Below are 23,908 nucleotides of genomic sequence, written 5' to 3'. Positions count from 1 at the left end.
ATCCAGGAGGTAGGCAGCGTGGACTCTTACACCCCTCTCAGAGAGACAGCTGACATGCATCCAGGAGGTAGGCAGCGTGGACTCTTACACCCCTCTCAGAGAGACAGCTGACATGCATCCAGGAGGTAGGCAGCGTGGACTCTTACACCCCTCTCAGAGAGGCAGCTGACATGCATCCAGGAGGTAGGCAGCGTGGACTCTTACACCCCTCTCAGAGAGGCAGCTGACATGCATCCAGGGGGTAGGCAGCGTGGACTCTTACACCCCTCTCAGAGAGGCAGCTGACATGCATCCAGGAGGTAGGCAGCGTGGACTCTTACACCCCTCTCAGAGAGACAGCTGACATGCATCCAGGAGGTAGGCAGCGTGGACTCTTACACCCCTCTCAGAGAGACAGCTGACATGCATCCAGGAGGTAGGCAGCGTGGACTCTTACACCCCTCTCAGAGAGACAGCTGACATGCATCCAGGAGGTAGGCAGCGTGGACTCTTACACCCCTCTCAGAGAGACAGCTGACATGCATCCAGGAGGTAGGCAGCGTGGACTCTTACACCCCTCTCAGAGAGACAGCCGACATGCATCCAGGAGGTAGGCAGCGTGGACTCTTACACCCCTCTCAGAGAGACAGCTGACATGCATCCAGGAGGTAGGCAGCGTGGACTCTTACACCCCTCTCAGAGAGACAGCTGACATGCATCCAGGGGGTAGGCAGCGTGGACTCTTACACCCCTCTCAGAGAGACAGCTGACATGCATCAGGTCTGAACCTGTCTAAACGAAAGAGCCTTATTGAGGAGCAGAGAGTTCTTAAAGAGCCATGAGAAACAACACGAAAAATAACAAAGATATAAAAAAATGATTTAACTGGAATGCACATGGCTTCAGTGTGCATTCAGTAAGCAGTTTACGCATTTAAATGCTTCCACGTCATCATTTGTGTTGCACTTTCACTTGATTTTACCAAAAACAAATGTCCAACCCTCAGCCCTAAATCAAGAGAGCCATAATGTGAAGCTCTATGAGATTTTCCCAAGAGCCTGTTGCACTGTATAGATTTACTGTACATACGGTACATACAATGGCACTGCACTGAATATTTCACATGGTGAAGTGTGACTGAGAAAGGACATTAGCTATATGTTTGAAATGCAACAAATGTAAAGAATATACATATTATGTTCATAAAAAAGAAAATAATATATATATAACTCAAATGATGCCCCCCAAATATGATGCAGCATGCGATGACACTGTAGTGTGTTTAACCCTGCAGGTAGACACCACTGAGCAGCTGAAAAGGATAGCACAAATGAGAATCGTTGAGTATGACTACAAGCCAGAGTTTGCATTGAAGATGGGAATCGACCAGGCCCATGAGACAGGTATGCTTAGATTCAGCAGAAAGGAGGGTCCTGGTCTGGTCTAGACACTACCTGTGTGAGACAGAACGGAGGGCCACAGTGCTGCTGCCCTAGCACGTCACCCCTCACTGAGGCTCAGAGGTTGAAATTACATTCCGATTTCATCGTACAAACACACCCACCAGCCCCACTTAGTGTGGATGCCAGTAACAGAGCTTTCATCATGCAGAGTAATGACACTGTGAACTGGTACGTTTTGCAGTGGTATTCAAATTGCTTTAGAAATGAAAACATTTTATAGCAATCCTGTTGGAGACAACTTGCTGAAACTCAAGCTTATCCTGGTGTGAAATTTGAAATAAATAAATAAAATATATGAGCGCTTTCCCAGCACAGTTGAGTAGCAAGGGTCTTTATATTTGTGCAGCCTTGTTTCAGAGTGCTCTGGTTGTGGTCTTAATGGCATCTTAACACATTTCCTCTTGGTGAAGGTATAATAGCCCAGGAGGTGAAGGAGCTCCTGCCTTCCGCTGTGAAAGACGTTGGAGATGTAGTCTGCACTGACGGGGAGACGATAGCTAACTTCCTCATGGTCGATAAGGTAGGAAAGGACTCCCTCGAAATTATTCGAATTTTTTAATATTCCAAGCGTCAGGGAAGCCTATTGCCTAACATATTGTTTAATTTTGTTTCGTTTAGGAGCAAATCTTCATGGAGAATGTAGGCGCTGTCAAACAGCTCTGTAAACTGACAGACAACTTAGAAAACCGGATTCAGGAGCTGGAGATCTGGAACAAGCGCATCGAGAAGCTGAAACGCATCGGCAGCATGAAATCAGCCATCAGCGATAAGAGTACAAATAGGTACATATCACACTGTGTGTGTGTGTGCGTGTGTGCGTACGTGCGTGCGTGCGTGTGTGTGTGTGTCATGGAATAATGTGCAAAGCGCCCGGTTACCGGGAGAATATTTACACTCGGAATTAGTAAACACGAGCTTGTATGCACTGGCCAAGTGGAATTTGAATATCCAATGCTTTGGATTTGAAAGTTTACAGCTCCTGTCTGTGCGGTTTTTGAAAGGACGGATGTTGTGAGCTCGGGTTGAAGGGGGCAGCGACTGGTCTCAAACTATCCTAGGATAAAATACAATATTTCCAGTGTCTTATACAGGAAAGTAAATCAAAATAGCTGTACATATACATCCATATTAGCGTAGTAGATGTGTTTACATTGGAAAACATGGGGGGAAAGGTTTGAAGCAGTGCGTGTGGTTTAAAGCAGTTTCCTCAGAGGTTTTCTGCATTTTAAAACGGGTAATAAGAAAGGGTTATATTTTAATAACATTACCTCTCTCAACAAATCATTTGGCAGTAGTGTTTTCCAGACTTTCATTTTCACTTTGACTCACCTGCTGTGCCTCACAGCCATTATAAAGCAGGGGTTAACTTATTAACAGAAAGCTACCGGATCTAGGATCCGGCACAAATGAACCCATCATAAAGTATAACCATGGCAGCGCAATCATTTTAATTTGATCCAGGCCTCTGTGGGATTAGATGGGATTTAATACTTGTTGCCCAGGAATTGAACTGGGACAGGAAAGCATGATGCTTCTGTGGTGTCAGGATTAAGGGGGTTGACCTAATGTAAGGAACCACTGGAATCATACCCCCTGAGTCTAGATTCAGAGACTAGCTGTCTGCTGTGCTGTTAGAGGAGACAGACTCCACTTTGTACAACTAAATCACCTCCCAGAGAGAGTTCCCTTTACTTATGTGAGAGTGAAGTCAGAGACTGAAATATTTACAGCAAAACTATGAGGGAATGGAGTATAAAGCATTCACATCTTTAATGTCGTTCAGTAGCTGAAGTTCTCTCGAGAATATTTTCCAAATCAGTCACTTAACAATATCAGAATTCTCCCTCAGCAGCTTCTGCTTCTGTGAAACCCTAACAGCTGTGCTCTACACACTCCCTATTGTGAGCTTTACTCGAAGGTCACAGGTTGTCAAGGACACCGTTGCACTGCTGCTCTTTTAACCAACTAATCAATCTATCTGTCTCTCTCCCAATTCAATTCAGTTACTTATTGTTAAGGGTCAAGGTGTGCTATCTTAAACTCATACTGTACAAACTATGAATGTCTCACAAGAATCGATGTGCTATCAGGTGCTTCTTTATGGAACAGTCTTCCTGATAAGGAAGTCACATTGCACTGCAGTCAATGGATTTGTAACTTAAAGTTTTTTCATATAGAAGAAGAGTTGCCTGCCATTTTTTTTAACCCTTCTTTGTATATTATTTGTATATATTTTTTACATGTATATAAGGAAACAGCTTTGATTTAGCAGCTGTTCCAAGATTCGAATGTTTAATTAGCATTTGTTTTAAAGTCTGATTGGTTTATCAGGTATATATTTTATGTCTTGCAGGACAGTAAGTAGAAGCAGCAGCATCCCACCACTTCGACAGCCTTTGAAGTCCACCAAAGTGAGTGAGAGCAATCTTCTTTCAGTTAGTCCAGGTCGTCGTTGTGCATTTCAGTGACTGCCATTCCTTTCTGCTTTGGGTTTGTTTCTCTGCAGTGTCCCACACAGACACACCATCACTGTCTCCGACACAGATTTTCACAAGCTGCCATCATTGCACTGGTGACCACCATGGCCTTTTGGTAAGTTTTGTTCTGTGCAGCACAGAAGGATTTGATGCAGGTGGAGTGCAGTGTATGCGTAGCGTATGTTATCCATCTCAATAGACTCTTGTACACCAGTAAATGATCAAGCTTTAATAACAACACTGTTGTTTTTTCCACAGCGTGATTGCAATCACATCACTTTACCTGATTGACTTGAACAGCGATGATTACATCTTCTCCGATCTCAGGTGCAGAGGTTCAGAATATTTCATTTCTTTTTCCATCTTGTAACTGCTTGCTACTTGACGGTGGTTTATTTATTTATATATATTATGTTTTTCAAAACAGCAACACTTCAGTCTTTCCCCCGACTGACAGCACTGTGACGTCTGCAGCCCCTACCTCTTCTTCAACAGCAGGTACAGGTTAGCACTGAATAAAACAAGAGCTCAGCTCTCTCTGAAATGAGAAGAGAGAATAGTTGTACTGATTGGATGAATAAATAAATACAGCAATAGTTTCCATTATGTATGCTTTTCTGGATGTTTTTTGCATGCATGTATTGCTGCATGTGTTTGGGTATTGTTTCTTGGTTGTATTGCTTGATTCATGGATGTCTGTATTTCTCTGTGTGGGTTTCAGCTGTCAGCACCACAGTCCCTGGCCCCTGGCCCCCCGATGTTGATTTCTGCAGCATCGTCCCCTGCGATGAGGTCTGCTGCTGCTCTGCAGGGGCCGGCAATGCCAGCTCTTTCAGCCTGCCAGAGCAGCAGGCAGGGGGGGCACCGAGGCAAACAGGTGCGCTGCTCATCAGCTCTCACTTTACAAGGAATCACCAGGAGAAGTGAGAGAAGACAGAGAGGGATGGATCCCCGGTCAATGTTCTGTAAAACTCCAGGGGTTAGGTTTGATTCCCCTTTAGTAGTTCCAGTCAAATAGAAATGCAGGTCCACGCAGGATAAGAAGGGAGAGACCCAATATAACTGAAAGACACAAAATACTGGGACTGAATCAACTCCCTTTAGACTGCTATTATTGGACTGTAATTCTCAACAACAACAAAAAAGTAAATAAAGACACACAGATATAACAATGTGCTGTATGATACAGGGAATAATAAACAGCATTGTGACATATATAGAAACAGATAGGGCATACAGTGACAGCTGCAATGAGGCGGCAATAATATTAACATTTTGAATGTAATATGCAAAATGCCCAGTAGGTGGGGTTGGAGTATTATGCAGTCGTTATGTATACTTAATAATGCAGTAGGGTGTTATAAGCATACATAGCCAGTATTTGCTTCCAGCTTGAAAAAAATCAAAACAAAGACAAGTGCAGTGGACACCATTCGTGGGTCTAGTTTACTGCACTGTGAGATCCTTGCTGACTCGAAACTGCTTCTTTCAGGACAAAGGCAACAAGACCTGCACAGAGGCATCCCTGGCGACACTGGAAGTGATCAAGACTGTAAGTAGGGCTTCCTGCATTCATTCCAAACATGTAAAGAGAACAACAGGTACTTTAGAATTCAGTTGTAGGTATTTTGTGCCCTGTATGTATAAAAGGGGTTTTTCACCACCATAATAACTTGATTGATGTATTTGTTTATATTTAACTTTGTACTTTATCTCAACAGTAATTGATACAACTATCAAGTCCATTCACATTGTGGAAAATCAGCAGATTATTGACAACCGGTACTGTTTGAAAGAAAACTGTGGGTGAGTGTGGCATTCTTATTCATATTCCTGTAGTTATTCCAGTGAAACACGCCTGTGCAGTGTTGCAGTGCTCAATGTGTTGAAGTGGATTCAATTCTCACGCAATTGTTTGCAATCCATTCTCATTTATGTTGTGTTTTTACAGCTGCCTAGACAAAAGCATGCAAACCTAAAACTTGACATTAAAAGTTAAGCAGGGCAAGAATATGAAGCTAAATGTGTTCTGACTTTCTGAACCCCAACCATTGTCTCTTTTTGTATCTGTGAAACAACCAGAAACGGAAACTACAGCTACGTCATACCGCTGAGCAAACACACCCCGGTGAGGATGAGAATCACTTTGCAAATGAAGTAAGTGAAAGGATTCGTTACAGCCTGCTTTTGTTTACTGCTTTAATTATGTAACGCGTTTCAGACACTATTGACAACACGAATCCAGCCCAGTAATTAACAGGAATCTTTAATGAGAACCCTATAGGCCAAATGAGTGCTTGCTATTGTCGAGATACTTGTTTCTATATTCATTTATTTAGCAGTAACAATTAATCACGCACACAGAATGTTTGCATCCCGTGCTGGTTGACTGAGAGCGGTGCAGAACCCCTCCTCCTCAGAGACAGTATTGTTCCCTGGCTGACTGTCCACGTGTCTGTCTTCCCGGCAGCTCTTCAGAAGCCCTGGTCGTCTATCTGTGTGGGGTCACAGCAGGGGCGCAGTGCCCGGATTGCCAGCACAGAAAGAAAAGAGCAGCGCTTTTACACAATACACAGGTAAACAGGTTCACTCTCTAATAGAATCAATCTTTAGTGTTAAATGACTTTCTGGTGAAGCCATGTACTAGTTATTGGGGTCCTTCTGTTGTTTGATATTTTCCTGTCCGTTCCAATTGCTTTAGTTTTTCCTCCTGGTATTGTAGTGGCTTGTGCGGTATCGCATGCGCCACACAACACAGTCGAAAAGGTAACGTATACCTGAGGCGGCAAGGACAGAGAGACTGAAAGTGTTCAGTAAAAAAATTAAATAAATAAATGTACTTAAAGGTAACCCAAAACAAAACTAACGAAAAATAAACTAATCACTTGGACAGGTACAAAATAACACAATACTACTGGCAGCTCCCAGCTTTGGGTACACTGGAGTGCTGTAATTCCAAATCCAGCCCTTGACTGCCTTGGGGGCTGAACCACATTCCATTTACTGTTTTCAAGCCCTGCCCCCATATACAGCAGCCCAATCACATTTGTGTATTAATTAACACAATCACAAGGCAATGCAAACCTTAACCAGCCTCTGCCCTGTTACATGTGAACCCTTCAAATCATTGTTCACATTCAACAAAATTGAATGAACACACATGTACAAAGAATACTGCAGACATTTGACATAACGATAACCTCTTGCCTTTGTTTTTCTTTCTTTAGACCCGGATTACAGGACAGGGACAGCAGAACAACATGGAGACCCAGGTAAGTTTTATTGTTAACTTTTGATCCCTGTTTGAACACTTCCAGACAGCTTCATCTCATTGTACAATCAGCTTGGTTCTGATTGCACCCAAGTGGGCTGCAGTACTGGTAATGAGAAGAAGATGAAAGTACTATTCTGGCATGGATATTATATGTGCAATAAACTCAACTGAATTGTGTAAACAAATACATATAACTTCAATCATTTTCTTACCGATGTATCATTTATGGTGTTTGGTTTCCAATTCTTATTTTGCTTCCTTGAAACTTCTCTTGTTTTAAGTTTTGATCTCAAAATGGTTCATAGCAATATCAGCGTGTTCTTCTAAAGACCATCGCAACAGCCTTCTCGGTAGTTCCTCTCAAGGGCTTTTTGCATCATCATTGTGAGACAAGAAAACAGAAAAACCACGAGACAGATTTTCCAAGATATTTATTCCAAATTATGCCATTAGCGCAATTGCTTTCAGGAAGGGCTTTGAGAATCTTGCCCTGTATGTGCAGGCTACACACTTCATGATACCAGAGTGTCTTCCTCATGTGCCTTCATTTGTTCCAGCATGTCCATTATACCTGACATTCTCTGTGTTTGAATAAAGCTGTGAGTGATTTGTTTAGGTTCTAGCGGTTCCTTGTCTGAACCCTTTGGAACTCTCTGTGAATGCATTGCCATGCATCGCAGCCTCACATCCAGGCGTTCATTGCAGCCCAATTGCTCAGTTTAAAAGTCCATCAGTTTCACCACACAGGCTGGCAGCTCAGTACTGGCAGGAGGACTGGCTGGATTTCAGTGAAGTCAGGAGCGTGTCTGTGGGTTTGTTTTTAACGGGATTCTTTGGTGTTGTTTACTGCTGTACATTCCTTCATAGTTTAGCTCCTGGGCAGAAGTGCAGTCAGCTTGGTCAGGCTTTGGGTATGTCTTTGTTACATTCCCAGAGGTAGCTGTTTAGGAACACAACTGAGATATGACAATACCCTAGTTCCATTTTCAGATGAATCTTTTATTTATTTATATTGTATTTCTTTCATTATTAAAACCAATGCATGAGTATTTTTTTTTCCTGTTTTACACGTCTTGGTAAATGTATTCTTTTCTTCAGACTACACAGGGATTTGAGCACCAGTGGCCACTTCCAGTCGCTGTTTTGTACAGAAGTTCATACTATTTCCGTGCTGCTGCTCCGGTAAGATAGCTGTAAAAGTAATTGTCCACGTGCATGCAGCCCTTTATCTTTGCTCTGCCTTGAACAATACCCATATAGCTGTCCTTGCTTTACCATACAGTAACTCTCTGTGCCATACCGTACCTGTCTCTGCTTTCTAAACGGTCTGTATATGCCATGCCAACCTCTCCAGGAGACACGAGATTTGTGTGGTCTCACACAGTGTGGTCCAGTGGTGAAAGAAACGGGCTTGTAACCAAGAGGTTCCCGGTTCAAATCCCACCTCAGCCACCCACTCATTGTGTGACCCTGAGCAAGTCACTTAACCTCCTTGTGCTCTGTCTTTCGAGTGAGACGTAGTTGTAAGTGACTCTGCAGCTGATGCATAGGTCACACACCCTAGTCTCTGTAAGTCGCCTTGGATAAAGGCGTCTGCTAAATAAACAAATAATAATAATTTCCAGGACCCTTTTAATAAAGCATGAATATCCAACACAGAGCCCATTACCTAGATAATCACGGCGACAGGTAAGTGACCTGAGTCACTGATGAAAGATGTGGTCAGCTGTCTATCAGTTTCTGCCCTCTGCAGATGATGATACAAATGCTGTTCTGATATGGAAGATTGTCTTGGCTTGTGTGGAGCTGGTACTTACCTCGATTTTTAATCACATGCTCTTGTCCCACAGGGTCAAGCGGATTGTGCGACGGACCCCAACTATATGGGGGTGCAGTTTACAGACTACTATTTCTACTTCTATAGAAGATGCGACTGAGATACTAGAAACATCATTCTCATTTCAAACACAACGGCAGCCCTTTAAATGTTTTTCCTTTTTAGGTTTAACAGGGCCAGTCCCATGGTGGCATAGTGTACTAACAGGGCACCCGAAAAAAGTTATCGGGTTAAATTATTTTTCTATGAAATGTATGTTAAATATATGTCAAATTGTATTGCGTTTTTTTAATATTCTGAAAACAAAAAGCCTAAAAAAATGAACAACCATCTTATGCAGAAGTGAGATCACACATGTTTAGCTTTATTGTCTATCCGGAGTAATAAATGAATCAAGGTGCTATGAATGCACAGTAAGAAAAACGTTTGTTATTTAATATGGATTTGCTGCACGTGAAGCGTTTGGATTTGGCGATCCTGTCTTTTTTCCATTCCATTTTGATTAGTGCACAGTTGTTTTGTAAATACACAAAACAAACTGAATTTCCTCTTAACTGTTCTGACCACTGTGAGTTTTTGAAAGAGCTTGCAGTAAAATGAACCACACGTTGCACTGCACAGTAAGGGTTCAAAGTACTAACTCCAGTCGACCAGCATGCTCTGAATGTAGAAAAGCTGTGTCTGCATCAACAGCAGAGGCACACAGCATATTAATGAAGCACAACCAATCGGCCATGGTCTCAGAAACTGAACATGCACCTTCAGCCATGGTCACTTTAGCAAAGACTAATATCGGACTGGCGAGGTATTGATCACAATAAACCCAAGCGCTCTTGGAAATAATCAGATAATATTGTGCAGGGTTTAATTAAAGCAAGCAGATACTTGGTGTGTTGTACCTGAGTGGTTTTGATAGCTTCACACGTATATAGTCTATTCTGCTCTACACATACTGCATGAAAGACATATTGAGACTGAATGTGTTTTAAGTTACTAGGCTGAATAGAACACAGTCACTACGGTGTGTGCAGCCATCGTGGCCTGTCATGGGGGGGGGGGGGGGGGGGGGGGTCTCTCTCAGTGTCTTTCAGATCTGTATGAAACAGAGTGGGATAGAGAGGAAGACTTTGTATAGAACAGAATCCATGTCATTATGTCATTGTGTTGTGATTTGTACCACTTTCAATCTGTCTGTCTCCAGTTGAATTGTGGCATGGCTAAGCTTATTTTTCTCTAAATAAAGCCGTATTTAAAAGTGATGCTATTCATTGATTCCTGACTAACTCTTTTAATGGATACATCTTCAGGATGTAGAGGCATGTGTCTGTGTGTCTCAGTGTGTCAATTCAGCCATTCAGCCTTAGTTATGGATCTTTATTTTAAAGGCATAGTGGTGTCTAAAAACCTAATGCATCATCTTACATTTCATGTTTTATTCCTGTAAATAGATTTCAATGTCATTGTATTATTGTTTTAATACTGTTTGTACCTGATCGCTTGGCTTCACCAGCACTATACTTCACTCCACCAGGACTTGACATCAGTGACAATGCTGTCATCTGAAACATCCTTGTACAGTAAGTAGTGTGATTTTTTTTTTTTTTTAACCTGATTTGTAAATATAGTACATCACAAGTCAAATGTGTTGAACTGAAATACATTGTTACTGCGTCTTGCTATTGCTGATTCAAGTCTATTTAGTCCCATTGAAATAAATAGATTGTTTTTTGATCTGGTTGTTGTTACCATTATACAAGAAAGCCTTGTAGAAGGAATGCATTTAAACTGAAGTGAGACAAACATGACAGATGTGTTTGCAGTAAGCTTCTGTAATGTGTTTCTCAATAGGAGCGACTCCATCAATTCAAATCCACTATAATGGATTCATTGATGTACTAAGTTTTTGGTAACTTTTGGTTATTCTAAGTAACGTATTCCTTGTGTTGTTTAAAATACAATTGTATATCATTTTATATTCACATCACTTTCTGTTTTTCTTCACTTTGTTGGTGTATATACAAGAATGTACTCGCTTCTATAGTAGTATGAGATCCACACAAACAGAGCGCAATTAACTATATACTAACAGGGAACTCATTGTGATCCATGGAGCAGGACATTTAATATGGGGCTCGATGATCAACGACGCTGCAATGACACTGACTGAAAGCTCTATTAAATGTTAATCTGCTGGGGCTGTGGGACTGTGTGTGCGCCGCGGCTTCACAACACAGTGACAGATGGAGTGTACTGTGAACACGGCAGCTTTGCTGAAAGCCACCCACACGTGTACAGTCTATCATCGCATGCATGCACTCAACACATGTCTTGTTAACAATGACTGTCAGCTGTATTTACAGAACGCTGTCAGTACCAAGACTGGCTTTTTATTTAATGAAACTGCAATGTGACAGTAGCTCACAGCATCCCCACAAAGACATGACTCAGGAACATTTGACCAGAACAATATGGGAGAGAGTTAAGAGGTATAGCTTCATTTAGGAAGCAATGTTCCCCACTAACACAATGCAAGCATTACAATGTCACTCTTCACAGTACACAGTCTGGACTTGCAGCTCTTGTGATTCTCACGGCTGGACAGAGGCCATCACTAAGTGCCATGTTACAGTATAGCACAGATTTACTCCAGAACTTCAAACACTCAATCGTAAGACATGCATAGAATTATAGACTGCTCAGGAACTTTCAGCCAATCAGATCACGCGTTTCTCCTTCTGTATTCCATGACGCATCACGGATAAACCCTGTTTATGACAGCAGCTGTATTTTCCACATCAGCACGGTTGACTTCACCCATTTTAGAAAATCGTACCTGAAGCAACTCTTGGAATTCTATCGACTGCAAAGTCTGTTCACTTCTCGTGCTGATATGACCCACACTCAGACGTCCGCAGACCCATAACCGTATATTACTAACAGACGCTTACATCCTGTGTAAGGATAATGTGTCACCCCAGCTCAAGTGTACAGAATCCTGGGGAGGTGGTTCCTCGACTTGTGGTTTATGATGTGATGTGTGTTTGTGTTTACTGTTTTATCTGCTAGTTTTGAGACACAGATCAGAAGTGGTTTTCCTGTTATTCTGACCGATGCAATACCAATGTATGAGTCCCAGAGATAGCTGCTGTACGACTGTAACGAGACACTTTTTTACAGAGATCAGTGAGGGGATGGTAGAGGTCACCATGCCATGTTGTTAATTTGTTAATGCTGAGTCTTGACCCAGTTTTTGGGGTAAAGCATACTTGAAACCGGACCAGCACTGATGGTCCAAACAGCCTCCCCTTGTTCGTAACATTTCTGTGTTCCTGATATTGCCAGCGATGAGGTTGCATGCTGAAGGGGTTCTCTTGCAGCTATAAGAAGCAGTTAAAAGCCACATGTAAATATTTGATGGGTCTTGGAAACTTAGTATTTCCTCACTGCTCAGCCCTGATGTGTTTCCAGGGAGTGCTCTGGTAATACTACGGTTCAGAGTTGAATGACATGCAATATAGCTAAGAAATGTAATAAATCTATCTGGGCAGGTTTATGAATTACGATTGTCTATATAAATAACCTCATGCCATTTTACTTGATGAAGAGAGCTTGACGTCTACGATGGTTAATCATTGCTGCACCGCAGAGAGGTTTTACAGGCAGTGCATCAGATATATATATATATATATATATATATATATATATGTATATATATATAATATAATATATGTGCTGCACCTTTAAACATTTCGTATGAGCCCTGCAGTAATACAGCAAACACAAGAAGCTGCGTCAGACACCCACGCCAATTAAAGGGGAAGTGTACCCTTGTTTTATCTTTACAGGGTTCTTCTGTTATAGACCAGCCTTCAGTTGATCAGTTGATGGGGGTTCATTTTGAAGTTACCTCTGGAATCCACAGTTTCCACTACAGTACATCCAGTCTGTTTCTGAAACTGCAAGCCGATCACCTTATAACTATTTGTTGTTGCTTGTCTCTGGATAGACTCTTTAGAAGATTCTTTAAATTAAGATGCTTGTATCAAATGATTCATTAAATTAAATGTAAATAAGGCATATCCTCAATTAACATGACAGAAAGGGAAAAATCTAAATTCTCCACAAAATAAGAAGGGACCCAGTATTCATTCACAGTGGCTATTCTTTGGGGTGATCTTGATGCTTATTGATTTGGCTGCTGTTCCCACATCTCAAGGGAAGAAGGACGCCTGTGACAAAGCCTCACACCTTCCACTATCCTCGTCAAGAGGACTGTCCCACACACCTTCCCCTATCCTCGTTAAGAGGACTGTCCCACACACCTTTCCCTATCCTCGTCAAGAGGACTGTCCCACACACCTTCCCCTATCCTCGTCAAGAGGACTGTCCCACACACCTTCCCCTATCCTCGTCAAGAGGACTGTCCCACACACCTTCCCCTATCCTCGTCAAGAGGACTGTCCCACACACCTTCCCCTATCCTCGTCAAGAGGACTGTCCCACACACCTTCCCCTATCCTCGTCAAGAGGACTGTCCCATACACCTTCCCCTATCCTCGTCAAGAGGACTGTCCCACACACCTTCCCCTATCCTCGTCAAGAGGACTGTCCCACACACCTTCCCCTATCCTCGTCAAGAGGACTTTCTGCAAATAAAGTGGTTGAGCAGGTGGAGGATAAATTTGCAACTGTATCAGCAACAGCCAGGTGAGTGTCCTTGAGGTTTAAACAAGTTATGGGGGGGGGGGACGGACGGACATAATATTATCTGTGTGTTGAATGGGATCAGTTTGGAGGTTGTGTGCAGCGTGGGTCATACAGTCAGGGTGGCCAGGGTTCACATGCTGGCTGTGTGAACTCAGCGGCCTGAGATGAGAATTCCAGAGAGAGCATTGGCTCTGGCGTTCCTGTGGGTCAGGGAGGCAAAACTGTCAGGGACTGTTTCTCCTCATCGCGCGCTACAGCGCACCCTGCTGGCCAGGCACCTGGTGAGCTCAAGAGGACACCTGCCATTGTCCTCCAGAGGCTGCTAGCTCGCCGTCCTCCACTCTGGAATTGGCTTTGTTGAACCTTCAGTTCTCCTGAGCTGTGTGGGGAATTGCTGCGGTCAGGGAACATAATTGGACACTCTAAATTGGGAAGAATGAGGGGTAAAACAAATGAGCACTATACAAAAATATTATAAAAATAAAATAAAAATCTTTGTAGATTAAACAGGCAAGAGTTAACTGCGTCACAAATCAGTATTTTGGGCTGCCTCGCTCTTCTCCTGGCACACATATACTATGAGCCATGGATGGGTTCCAGCAGTTCACAGAGACTGCACTTCTTGAGGGATCGTTGGATGGCAGTCACATATTTTTGTCCTCACGAGTAATGTTAAACAAGTGACTTTTTTGTTTTGACACGATCCACTGTTGCAGTGTCTGTTGAATGAACAGTTTTCAGACAACACCTGCACTGGCAGCGAGCAGGGAGAATGATTAAAGGAGCTCTCACAACAACAGTTTAGTAGGACTTTTGAAGATCTGTGCACAAACTGGCAGCATAAAAAAGAATCATAATAATAATACAAATGCAAAGAGAAACATTTGCTGCAGTAAAACATTGTAAAGGGATATTAAAGTGTTGTAAGTATAGTTAAAAAAGTGGGTAGTTCATTTTAATGTTGTTTTAACTATACTATAATGTGAAATTAATTTTCTGTTTAAAAATGAACTCCCTTATATAGAAAAAGTATTAATTTGTTAAACACATTTTCATTTACCTGTCAATGAGACACAGGTCAGTGGCTATTACCAGCGCATAACATCGTCAAAACAGAAACATCTTCAGTTCCAGGATGACATTGAGCCGTTCTTGGAAACGATATGTTGCACTTAAAACCCAATAACACCACCAGATAAATAATTAACACTGGAGGGCGGGTGAAACAGAGGTATGAGTCAAAGGATGACATGGGCAGTACCAGCAATGAAGACGTTCCGGGAGCAGTGAGGGCTGAAAAACTCAGGAGAAGATGAGTCACGCAGACACTGTAGCACCCGGCCCATCTTCACATCTGTATCGTTCAATCTGCTGTGTGGTTCAGAAAAATGGAACCAACCAAAATCCCAATAGCAAAAGAACAACCTTGTTTCACAGACTCAAAGTACCTTCAGGTGCTCCAGGATTAGTGGTAATTGGAATATGTCACTAATGTCACTCACAAACTACATATGTGGATCATTCACTGTCAGATATAAGGCAGTCAGGTCACAGCAGACCAGTCCTGGCCATAGGTCTGATAAAACCTGGCCTGCGACAGGGCAGCCAATGCTCAGCAGAAAAGTAATCACACGAAACAAGGAAGTAGAATTCAGTGCTTTTGCACTCTTGTATTGTTGTCACAGAGTAAACAAATAAAGAAAATAAATCAAAGCTCTGTCGGTTTAAGACAGGGCCAGGAGTTGCAGCCCCCACCCAAGCAAACAGCTACCGCGGTGCATCCTGGGATAGAAGGCACAGGCTGCCACGTCCCAGGTCCACCTGACCAGCTGCCTCCATCTTCCTTCTGCATTCAACTTGTACACATTCAGAAACCCTCAGACCTCCTATTCAAACTAACACATTTTCACATGAGTGGTTGACCTGTCCAACTGGAGGGGGGAGTAAGAATTTCGTTTTCCCTCAGGGCTGTGTTTTTAACCCGAAGGAGAATTGATTTCATGCTACTTCTGATTTTGGTGTACAAAGGCATAAAAAACAGAAAACATCAACAGTATAGCTATAGCCAGAAGTTTTCCATCACCTAGAATTTTAGGATTCAGACATAATTAAAAACAAAAAATTATAAGAACATAATGTAGATCTTTTATTTAACATCATGTAATCAAAAAAACTACAAAATGATATCGCAAAAGTCTACAGGAAGCCATAATGTCACATTTTTCAATTTTTGTCAGTTTTTCGTGAAGTATATGGAAAACTACAAAGCGGTAAGTAATTCAATATGATAACTTTATGAAGCAAAATGTGTTAATTCTATAGGATTCTCTAACACTTTTGGCCATAGCTGTAGACTGATATAACAATCCCCAGATCACTGGTGTAATTATTTGTGTTTCTAGGGTAAGTTTCTCATGACTTATTCAGTCAGAACTGGTCATTCTCAGTAGACTAATTAGCCCAGGTGGTACGAGACAAAGACTGATGATAAGGAGGGATAGAATTGGCCGGAAACGGAAAGGAAAGATATCTTTGGCAGAAACAGTAGATTCCTCTGCAATGTATTATTTAGGAATCACCAGTTAACAGCACACACAAAAGAGCAACAGCAGCTGGAGGGAGGAAGACAAAAACAAAAACATCTGAACACCTAGGAACACAGGCATCTTCCCTCCCAGACAGAGAGAGAGAGAGACAGAGAGAGAAAGAGAGAGAGACATCATCTGAACACCTAGGAACACAGGCAGCTTCCCTCCCAGATCGAGAGATGGATCCTCCATCAGACACAGCAGGCATGGACACAGAGGTGGGTAAAAACATTTTCTGTGCTTAAAGTTAAACTATTCAAAAGAGTAGATCAAAATGAACAGCACTTCAATGCACACGGTTTGTGGTTTAAATGCTGCATACTGAACTGTGCATGCCCTTATAAAGGTTTACTGCAGTACACTGTTCTATAGTGAAGGTATAGCTCAGCTATGGACAAATGTTTTGCATCACCCTATAGAATTAACACATTTTGCAAGTTGAATTAAACCTGTTGAATAATGTTACGTTAACATATTGAATTACATACAGCTTTGTAGTTTTCCAAAACTGAAAAACTAACAAAAATTGAAAAATGTGACATTTTGAAATTTAACATGAAATACTGATCTACTGTTACAGCTTCCAGGAAAGACTTTTGTGATTTTGTTTTGTAATTTTTTTGATTACATGATGTTAAATAAAAGATCCAAATTATGTTCATATATATATGAAATATATATATATGTATATATTTTTTTAAATATGTCTCAATCCTAAAATTCTAGGTGATGCAAAACTTTTATGATGCCAAACTTTTTACAGTATATGTATGCAAAGGCTCTGAGAAGTGTCCTGCGATTCTGAAACATCATATCTTTTAAGCCATGTCATGTATTTTTTCACCTGAATGGATGTATTAAAGTAAATAACTTCAAACCACCTAAGGGAAGTTGGGTATCAGGTTGCTTCCCTGTGATACTGCAGGGAGATTTCATTACAACTGACAATGGTGACAAAAGTAAGCTGAGTACCTAGTTAGTCAGCTCCGACTCCAGCAACAGTGCAGCTTGTTCTGCAAGCGAAGGAGCTCCTGATCATTCTGTGAAAGACCAGGCAGCAGGTTGATCCAGGCACTCCAGGAAACATTTCCTGCTCGACATGCACAAGCAGTCAAAACAGCCCCGCTCTACCTTTTGTCTCGCTGAAACCCAGTATGCAACCCTTTCTTCTGTTTTGACTTAATGACTAGAAGAATGACTTTGTTAACACCAATCAAATAGCAGTTTCTTCGGTAATCAGGATAAGCATTACTAATCACATCAATGTAACGCCAGAACCACCCCTTATAACAGTTTACCACCTTGGTATTTTTGCATTTTTCCCATGCTTTTCCCATGGTTATACTATGCTATGCTTTTACTATGGGACACTTTTCTAAGAGGGAGTGTGTCACCCACCCTTCCACAGGCTCAGGCTCTCAGAGTGCACTTCAGGGTGGATGAGGAACCCTTGCAGCTGGACCCTCTCCCTGGACTGAAACTCCCAAGTATAAGGTAGGGGCTGCAGACGTCATGTAATAAACTTCACAATCAATTCAAAATATCCCAACCTGTCGCGCACTGACACTTATTCAATAGACCTCACATGAAAAAAGAAAATATTCTGTATTATATTATTTTAACTTTTTCAACAGTACAGCACTATGCACCAGAGTAGGTGGGGCTGGCAGAGTGGAGAGGTCACATTGCCACATGATTTGAATGGAACGAGGAGGGACGTTCAGTCCTTAATAGTTCAAGCTCAGGCAGATTTAGAGAAAAAATTATAACAAGTTTATGATTGAACTGATTTTTTTTTAAAAAATGTACGTTAAATTGCAGTCACAGTTACTGAAATGATTTATTGTCATTGAATCAGTCGCAGCTTTCCATTTATTTTCTTTAGATAAAGATAGGAAGGACTTGGCTTTAAAGCTGCTGCAGAACAATGCACACAGCTACAGTGCTCGTCTGCAAGTCTGGCAAGCCTATCATAGAAATGTGTCTTCTGATAGACCTAACTCTAAACCTAACCCTAACCCTAACCCTAACCCTAAACCTAACTTAAACCTAACCCTAACCCTAACCCTAACTCTAAACCTAACCCTAAACTTTTTCTGATAGAATTGTGTACTTGTATATATTGTGCAAAAATGTTACATTGAAACTATGCATAATCACATCTTTTAATTACGTGTAAGTGCGTAATGTATTTACTGCTATGTAACTACTATGCAAAAACACAGTAATTAGAGACACCTAATGTAAAGTGTTATGAAAAAGTCAGGAAAGGTAAGGCCACCACACATCAATCTGGGAATGGGGCTCGTGGAATTATATTGTTTACTGCATGTGTAAAAAAAGATTGCAAAAATAGTGAACAAACCCTAGTGAAAAGGTGCAGTGTTGAAAGGGTTAATGGTTGTGCTGGTGTTTCCACGGCCTGGATTACATCATTGTATACCTGGCCTTGTTTGACAGTAAGGCAGAGCAGGCTGTGTTGCACACTGAGCTTGTTTTGGTGTATTGGAACAGATGCACCTCACAACCAACAGGATTCTTTCTGCAGCGCACATGGGGAAGAAATGTGTAGCCAATTCTCACTGAATGGGTTAATGAATGGCTGGACTAATAGACTCTTCCTGCACCCCAAGTGAACGTACAGGAGGTCATCTTCCTTCTCATTGAAATGGGCTGTGTTGTTTTATTCTGCAGCAACAAACAGAGTCCTGATTCTTTTTTTCTTTGTTCACAAACAATCAGAGAGAAGCAGGAAGGTCAGGTCTGTCTTTTGGATGAGCAAAGGAGACAGGAGGAGTACTATTTACTGGCTGAGGTAACTGAACCGTGGCATCGAACACATGGCACAGCAAACAATGTGTTTTATTAAAATAAACTATATCTGCTACCATACTAGGTTATAGAAAGCTCTGTTTGCATGCCTGAGGTTCAGGTAGTTTTGCACTTCCTAGGTTATTTCACCTGAAGAGGCAGACTGACCCCTCCCCTTCAATGCCTTATTTTCCTGTTATTAACTAAGCAGCTGCTTCCCTATTGACTGACGTGCTTTGAAGCCAGGTGACCCTGAGCAAGTCACTTAACCTCCTTGTGCTCCGTCTTTCGGGTGAGACGTAGTTGTAAGTGACTCTGCAGCTGATGCATAGTTCACACACCCTAGTCTCTGTAAGTCACCTTGGATAAAGGTGTCTGCTAAATAAACAAATAACAATAATTTATTTTTATCTTATCTTATCTTGTTGGCTACAGTGGGGTGCTGGGGTCCCACAGTACATTTAGATAAGACACCTTCAGAGCACTAACAATCAGAAAGGGACAATGGGGACATTGAGAACAAATAGCAGGTGATAAATCAGCCTCTTGAATGATTCCCGATGTTCCCCGCAGCTCACCCGCTTTGAGGAGGAGATCAGGGCGCGCTCCTGGAAGGAGAGGGAGCGTCAGGAGGCTCTGCAGAGGAAGCGGTTCGAGGAGAACCAGGAGAGATGGAAGAGCCTGCACAACATCACCCTCAGCCAACGCCTCAACAAGTATGTCACATTACAACCTGTGGCCACCGGGTGGCAATATGTGCTATACCAAAATCATATCACTGATAAAAACAAGGGTTTTTATACATCCTTTAAAATGTCTATATACAGGGTGATTAGAAAGTAAGTTTACCACATCAATGATATTGTACGTTGATGTGGTAAACTTACTTTCTAATCACCCTGTATATATATATATATATATATATATATATATATATATATATATATATATATATATATATATATTACCTGTAGCAAAGAAAAACCTAATCGGTTGAAGCTGTGTATTTTCCAGCTGTGCAGATTGCTTTTGCTGAATGCTGCAGTGGTGATGAAATCACCTGCTGGACTAAACAGCCATGGTATTAGTCACAAAGCACTGAAATTTGCCAGGTGAATTTGCCACATGAAGTTCTCCATGACTTCCACTGCAGCAATTCCATTCCTCTGCAGTAAGGATCATTTGTTTACTGCATCCTGCCATCACTGCGACTGAAGCAAATGGAAACCACACTGAGATTGAGGATTGAAACCTCTGACTAATGGGGAAGCTGCAGCCCCCGTGGGTCTTAGTGGAATAACTCTGCCTAACAAACATCAATCCCCTTTTCTGTTCACGCCCCATGCACAATGCCCTGAGACCCCCATGCACAATATTTCCTTTCTGTTTGACAGGCCGTGGGTGTTCAGTTTCTTCACGAATATCCCGATGCACATTTACTGCCAGCCCATCAGGAAACCTCCGAAGGCGCGGCGTGCCAGGAACTGGAGATGAGAATCCTGTGAACAAGCAGCAGCACCGTGCGGAAACTGCCTGGACATAGAGCAGCATGGGAGGAGGGAGGGATTGAGAGCACTGTGATTGCAATGACTTGATCACACCTTTACCTTTCCTTTATTTTAACACACTGAAGTTTCTGGAATGCAATTATATTGCTAACGTTTTATTTTGAGTGTCATACATATATATTTAATTAATATGCAGTTAACCATTTGCTGAAGTTTAGTTACAGTTGAGTATGTTTTTCTGAGACTTGGGAGTTTCCTGCTCTAGTATGACGAATGTTTTAAAGTCTGTTTTCTTACCTTTTTATTAGCTTTGTTAACATTATTACAGGTCACACTATTTTTGTGCTGAGAATCAATTGGTCCTTCACTTGTTTTTTCATTGTTCATTTCTAATATGTAAATATTCCAAATAAAATGCTGCAGACAAACATCCTGGTACCTTTTCTGTAGGTCACATGGCCACCATTCGAGTCTAGCTGCTCCAAACCCAAAAGCAGACAAAGGGGTTGACTTGATCAATGTGGACCCAGCCTGGATAACTGATGGGTTGAGGCTTTTATTTTAACAACATATCCTCCAGGGTGATGCAATCCAAGAGCCTTGTGCTGGCCTGTGTGGGGAACGCAATGCTGTGGTGTGCCGTTTTTAGGGAAGAAGATCACATGTGTGAGCTTCACCACATGAAACAGAAGCCTCAGTCTCGTTCACAGAGACAACCCCCAGGAAGGACACGGGAGAGGGAGCCAAAGGATGCATTACAGGAGAAGAAAGAATTCTGTGGTTAAGCTGGTTGTGCTGCTAACTGGAAAAATGTCTTATGACAGGTACCAAAAAATTCCATGCCATATTCTGTTCAACTTCCTGGACCATGGATATTTAAAAAAAAAAAAAAGTATCCTGGAAGTGCCACCAATGAAGTTAGTCTTTATTGTATCTTGATTAACACAGCCATTTTTATAAACGATTTGAGAGAGAGAGAGAGAGAGAGAGAGAGAGAGAGAGAGAGAGAGAGAGAGAGAGAGAGAGAGAGAGAGAGAGAGAGAGAAAGCAAGCTTACCCTTTGCTCTGGAGAATGAAAGTACACCAACACCAGGCTCTTTATATTGTATTGATTGTAGTTCATATTGTATTCTAGTAGTATTATTGCACTATTGCAAACGATACTGTATTTAAATATTAATCTGGCATTGTAACCTTGTACTGCACTGTAACACCTGTAAGTCGCCTTGGATAAAAGCTTCTGTCAAATAAATAAATAATAAAGAATAATTAAGCAGCAGCAACAGCATGGAAGCACACAGATAACAATCAATCACAGGCAAATAATCACAGCAACACGATTCTCCACTCTGGAACCCCTACCCAGAACAGCGAGGAAGCTGTCATTCTTACAGCTCTCACAGACACACAATATAATATATACAGATTACATACATTTATTCTCCGTTCGCAAAGCAGCATGAGGATTTCTTTTTACTCGAATTAATTCAAATCGTGCATTTGCTGTTCCCCAATTTATATACATTACCTGAGGTGATCGTGTCTCTTCCTATAGATTCCCTGATTACATTTGCTTTGTTCTCCTGTGAAGGCACGGCTGAATCAAATGGATGTCCGGAAACCTCAGCGCTTGCTAATACTCAAAATGTGCAACCCTATCGAAGTGCCACACAAACAGAAGCCTCCAGGATTGAAACTCTGCTGCGGTATTTGTTTTGCGCTGGTTTGGTACGTGTTTGGAAGGTTGTTTTATTTCTTTCACTGGGGTGTGGCTCCTGACAGCACAAGCCATTGCAAAGGCAACCCATGAATTACTGTGCGCTTAATGAAACGAACTACACAAAGGCTCAGGTGGCCAAACTCCTAGTAAGTCCAGTATAGTAAAACTCACAATGGCTGCACTTGCTACGAGTGTTGCTGTCTGCAGGCATCTGAGGACTGCTACTGTACTGCTTTGGAAAAAGCAAATCCAAGTAAGGTAAAAGAAAATAAAGGACATTAATCCTACAGTAACGCTTGTAATTCAGGTCAGGCAACGGCACATTTTAAAGGGATTTTTTTTAATGGTATAAAACCTGCTGTTTGACCTGTTTTCTTCATGCAACTGGGTTATTTCTGCTGGTGTTATTCCATTCCATCTTTTTGCCTTTGCTTTTACTTTAAATATTGGCCCCTGGAGTTCTAGTGTGTCATCAACATTCCGTCTTAGAAAAAAAAACTCATTGACAAATCCATGAAGAAAGAGTGAACACTCCTTTTACCACTAACAAAGGAAGAGTTTCCTGCATGTTCCATTGCAAGCGTATGTGCCAGGCCCCGGTCACTACAATCTGCTTCGATCCCTAAAGGGTTAACTCCTGTGTGATCAAGGCCTATCACATCCACTGGATTAAAAGATTGTGGTTTCTGGCTCTGGTCCTGGTTTACTAGAATGAACACCCCAGGGAAAGCTCCAGTATCTGTACATCTTCATAGCATTACGTTACCATTGTCCAAGGTTATCATGCTCAGAGTCTGGATGTGTTAAAAAGCCGCGGTTGTTCAGTGTTGGAAATCCATAGCAGCCTGTAGCCACACCAGCTTGGTTACTGATCCACATAGATCTCAGAAGCTAACCACAGCCGGTTTTGGTCAGTGCTGTGTTTGGCTGGGTGACCTTCAAAGGAAACCAGATGTTGCATACAGGAAGGGGGGTTGCTAGCTTAATGGGGGGCAGGCTCCCTTCTAGGCCGCTTCCATCACAGACCAAGCTGTTTATCAAGATGGATCCCGTCCTTGATGTGCCTGGTTTGCTAATATTTTATTTCTTACCTGTACAATATCCAATACCTGTATGGTTCTCTATTGTCGTTTCTTCTTAGATTATTATTTTACATGTTTACTAAATATCCTGGCAAAAACTGCTTCTGCTAATTTAAAAATATGAAACTATTTAAAAAGAACATCTGTGGTTTCATCTATGGGTTTCAGCTCAACACTAATATCCTTCCCCACCTCACTTCCCCACAATCAGCCTGAGGGTTTTTTTCAGAAGCGTCTTTTCTGGAATAGTTCAGCACAGCAAAATTTAAGCAGAAGCAAAAATAGAGAATACACCATAGATCATTAAAAAAAAAAAATCTTCACATGAGATTTTTATTTGGGTAATGCAATCCTCTGGACTGAGGTACGATTGAAGCTCCAATGGTATTAGCTGGTATAGAACAGGTGGAGCCAATTACAATAAATATAAAGGAGATTGCACCCTAGTGCTACAGTATCTTT

At 41.8% G+C, this 23,908-nt stretch overlaps 2 protein-coding genes across 3 annotated transcripts in view; both read left to right on the top strand.

Moving 5' to 3' along the window:
• Nucleotides 1-10,089, top strand: part of LOC117415290 (myelin regulatory factor-like protein) — a 28,788-nt gene extending 18,699 nt beyond the window's left edge. Inside the window, exons 14-28 of the mRNA XM_034025432.3 lie at nt 1,274-1,382; nt 1,853-1,962; nt 2,061-2,224; nt 3,796-3,853; nt 3,949-4,034; nt 4,178-4,246; nt 4,347-4,417; nt 4,641-4,796; nt 5,412-5,471; nt 5,641-5,725; nt 6,002-6,076; nt 6,390-6,495; nt 7,147-7,191; nt 8,292-8,375; nt 9,044-10,089. Of these exons, the coding sequence (XP_033881323.3) occupies nt 1,274-1,382; nt 1,853-1,962; nt 2,061-2,224; nt 3,796-3,853; nt 3,949-4,034; nt 4,178-4,246; nt 4,347-4,417; nt 4,641-4,796; nt 5,412-5,471; nt 5,641-5,725; nt 6,002-6,076; nt 6,390-6,495; nt 7,147-7,191; nt 8,292-8,375; nt 9,044-9,130 (1,365 nt within the window). The 3' untranslated portion in view covers nt 9,131-10,089. The remainder of the gene's footprint in view (nt 1-1,273; nt 1,383-1,852; nt 1,963-2,060; nt 2,225-3,795; nt 3,854-3,948; nt 4,035-4,177; nt 4,247-4,346; nt 4,418-4,640; nt 4,797-5,411; nt 5,472-5,640; nt 5,726-6,001; nt 6,077-6,389; nt 6,496-7,146; nt 7,192-8,291; nt 8,376-9,043) is intronic.
• A 5,607-nt stretch (nt 10,090-15,696) lies between these two features.
• LOC131737653 (uncharacterized) lies at nt 15,697-21,066 on the top strand. Of its 2 annotated transcripts, XM_059027896.1 has the most exons (6): nt 15,697-16,007; nt 16,310-16,543; nt 17,734-17,819; nt 19,068-19,140; nt 19,710-19,852; nt 20,531-21,066. In XM_059027896.1, the coding sequence occupies exons 1-6, from the start codon at nt 15,918-15,920 to the stop codon at nt 20,628-20,630; spliced, it is 726 nt and encodes a 241-aa protein (XP_058883879.1). In that variant the 5' UTR covers nt 15,697-15,917; the 3' UTR covers nt 20,631-21,066. The 2 variants fall into 2 exon arrangements, with proteins under 2 accessions (XP_058883879.1, XP_058883880.1); XM_059027897.1 differs by lacking the exon at nt 15,697-16,007 and having other exon boundaries at nt 16,263-16,543.
• The last annotated feature ends 2,842 nt before the right edge of the window (nt 21,067-23,908 follow it).

Source organism: Acipenser ruthenus, chromosome 7, assembly GCF_902713425.1.
Source record: "Acipenser ruthenus chromosome 7, fAciRut3.2 maternal haplotype, whole genome shotgun sequence".
NCBI classification, from domain to species: domain Eukaryota; kingdom Metazoa; phylum Chordata; class Actinopteri; order Acipenseriformes; family Acipenseridae; genus Acipenser; species Acipenser ruthenus.
The sequence above is the reverse complement of the archived record's forward strand: the minus strand, read 5'-3'. Positions and strand labels throughout refer to the sequence as shown.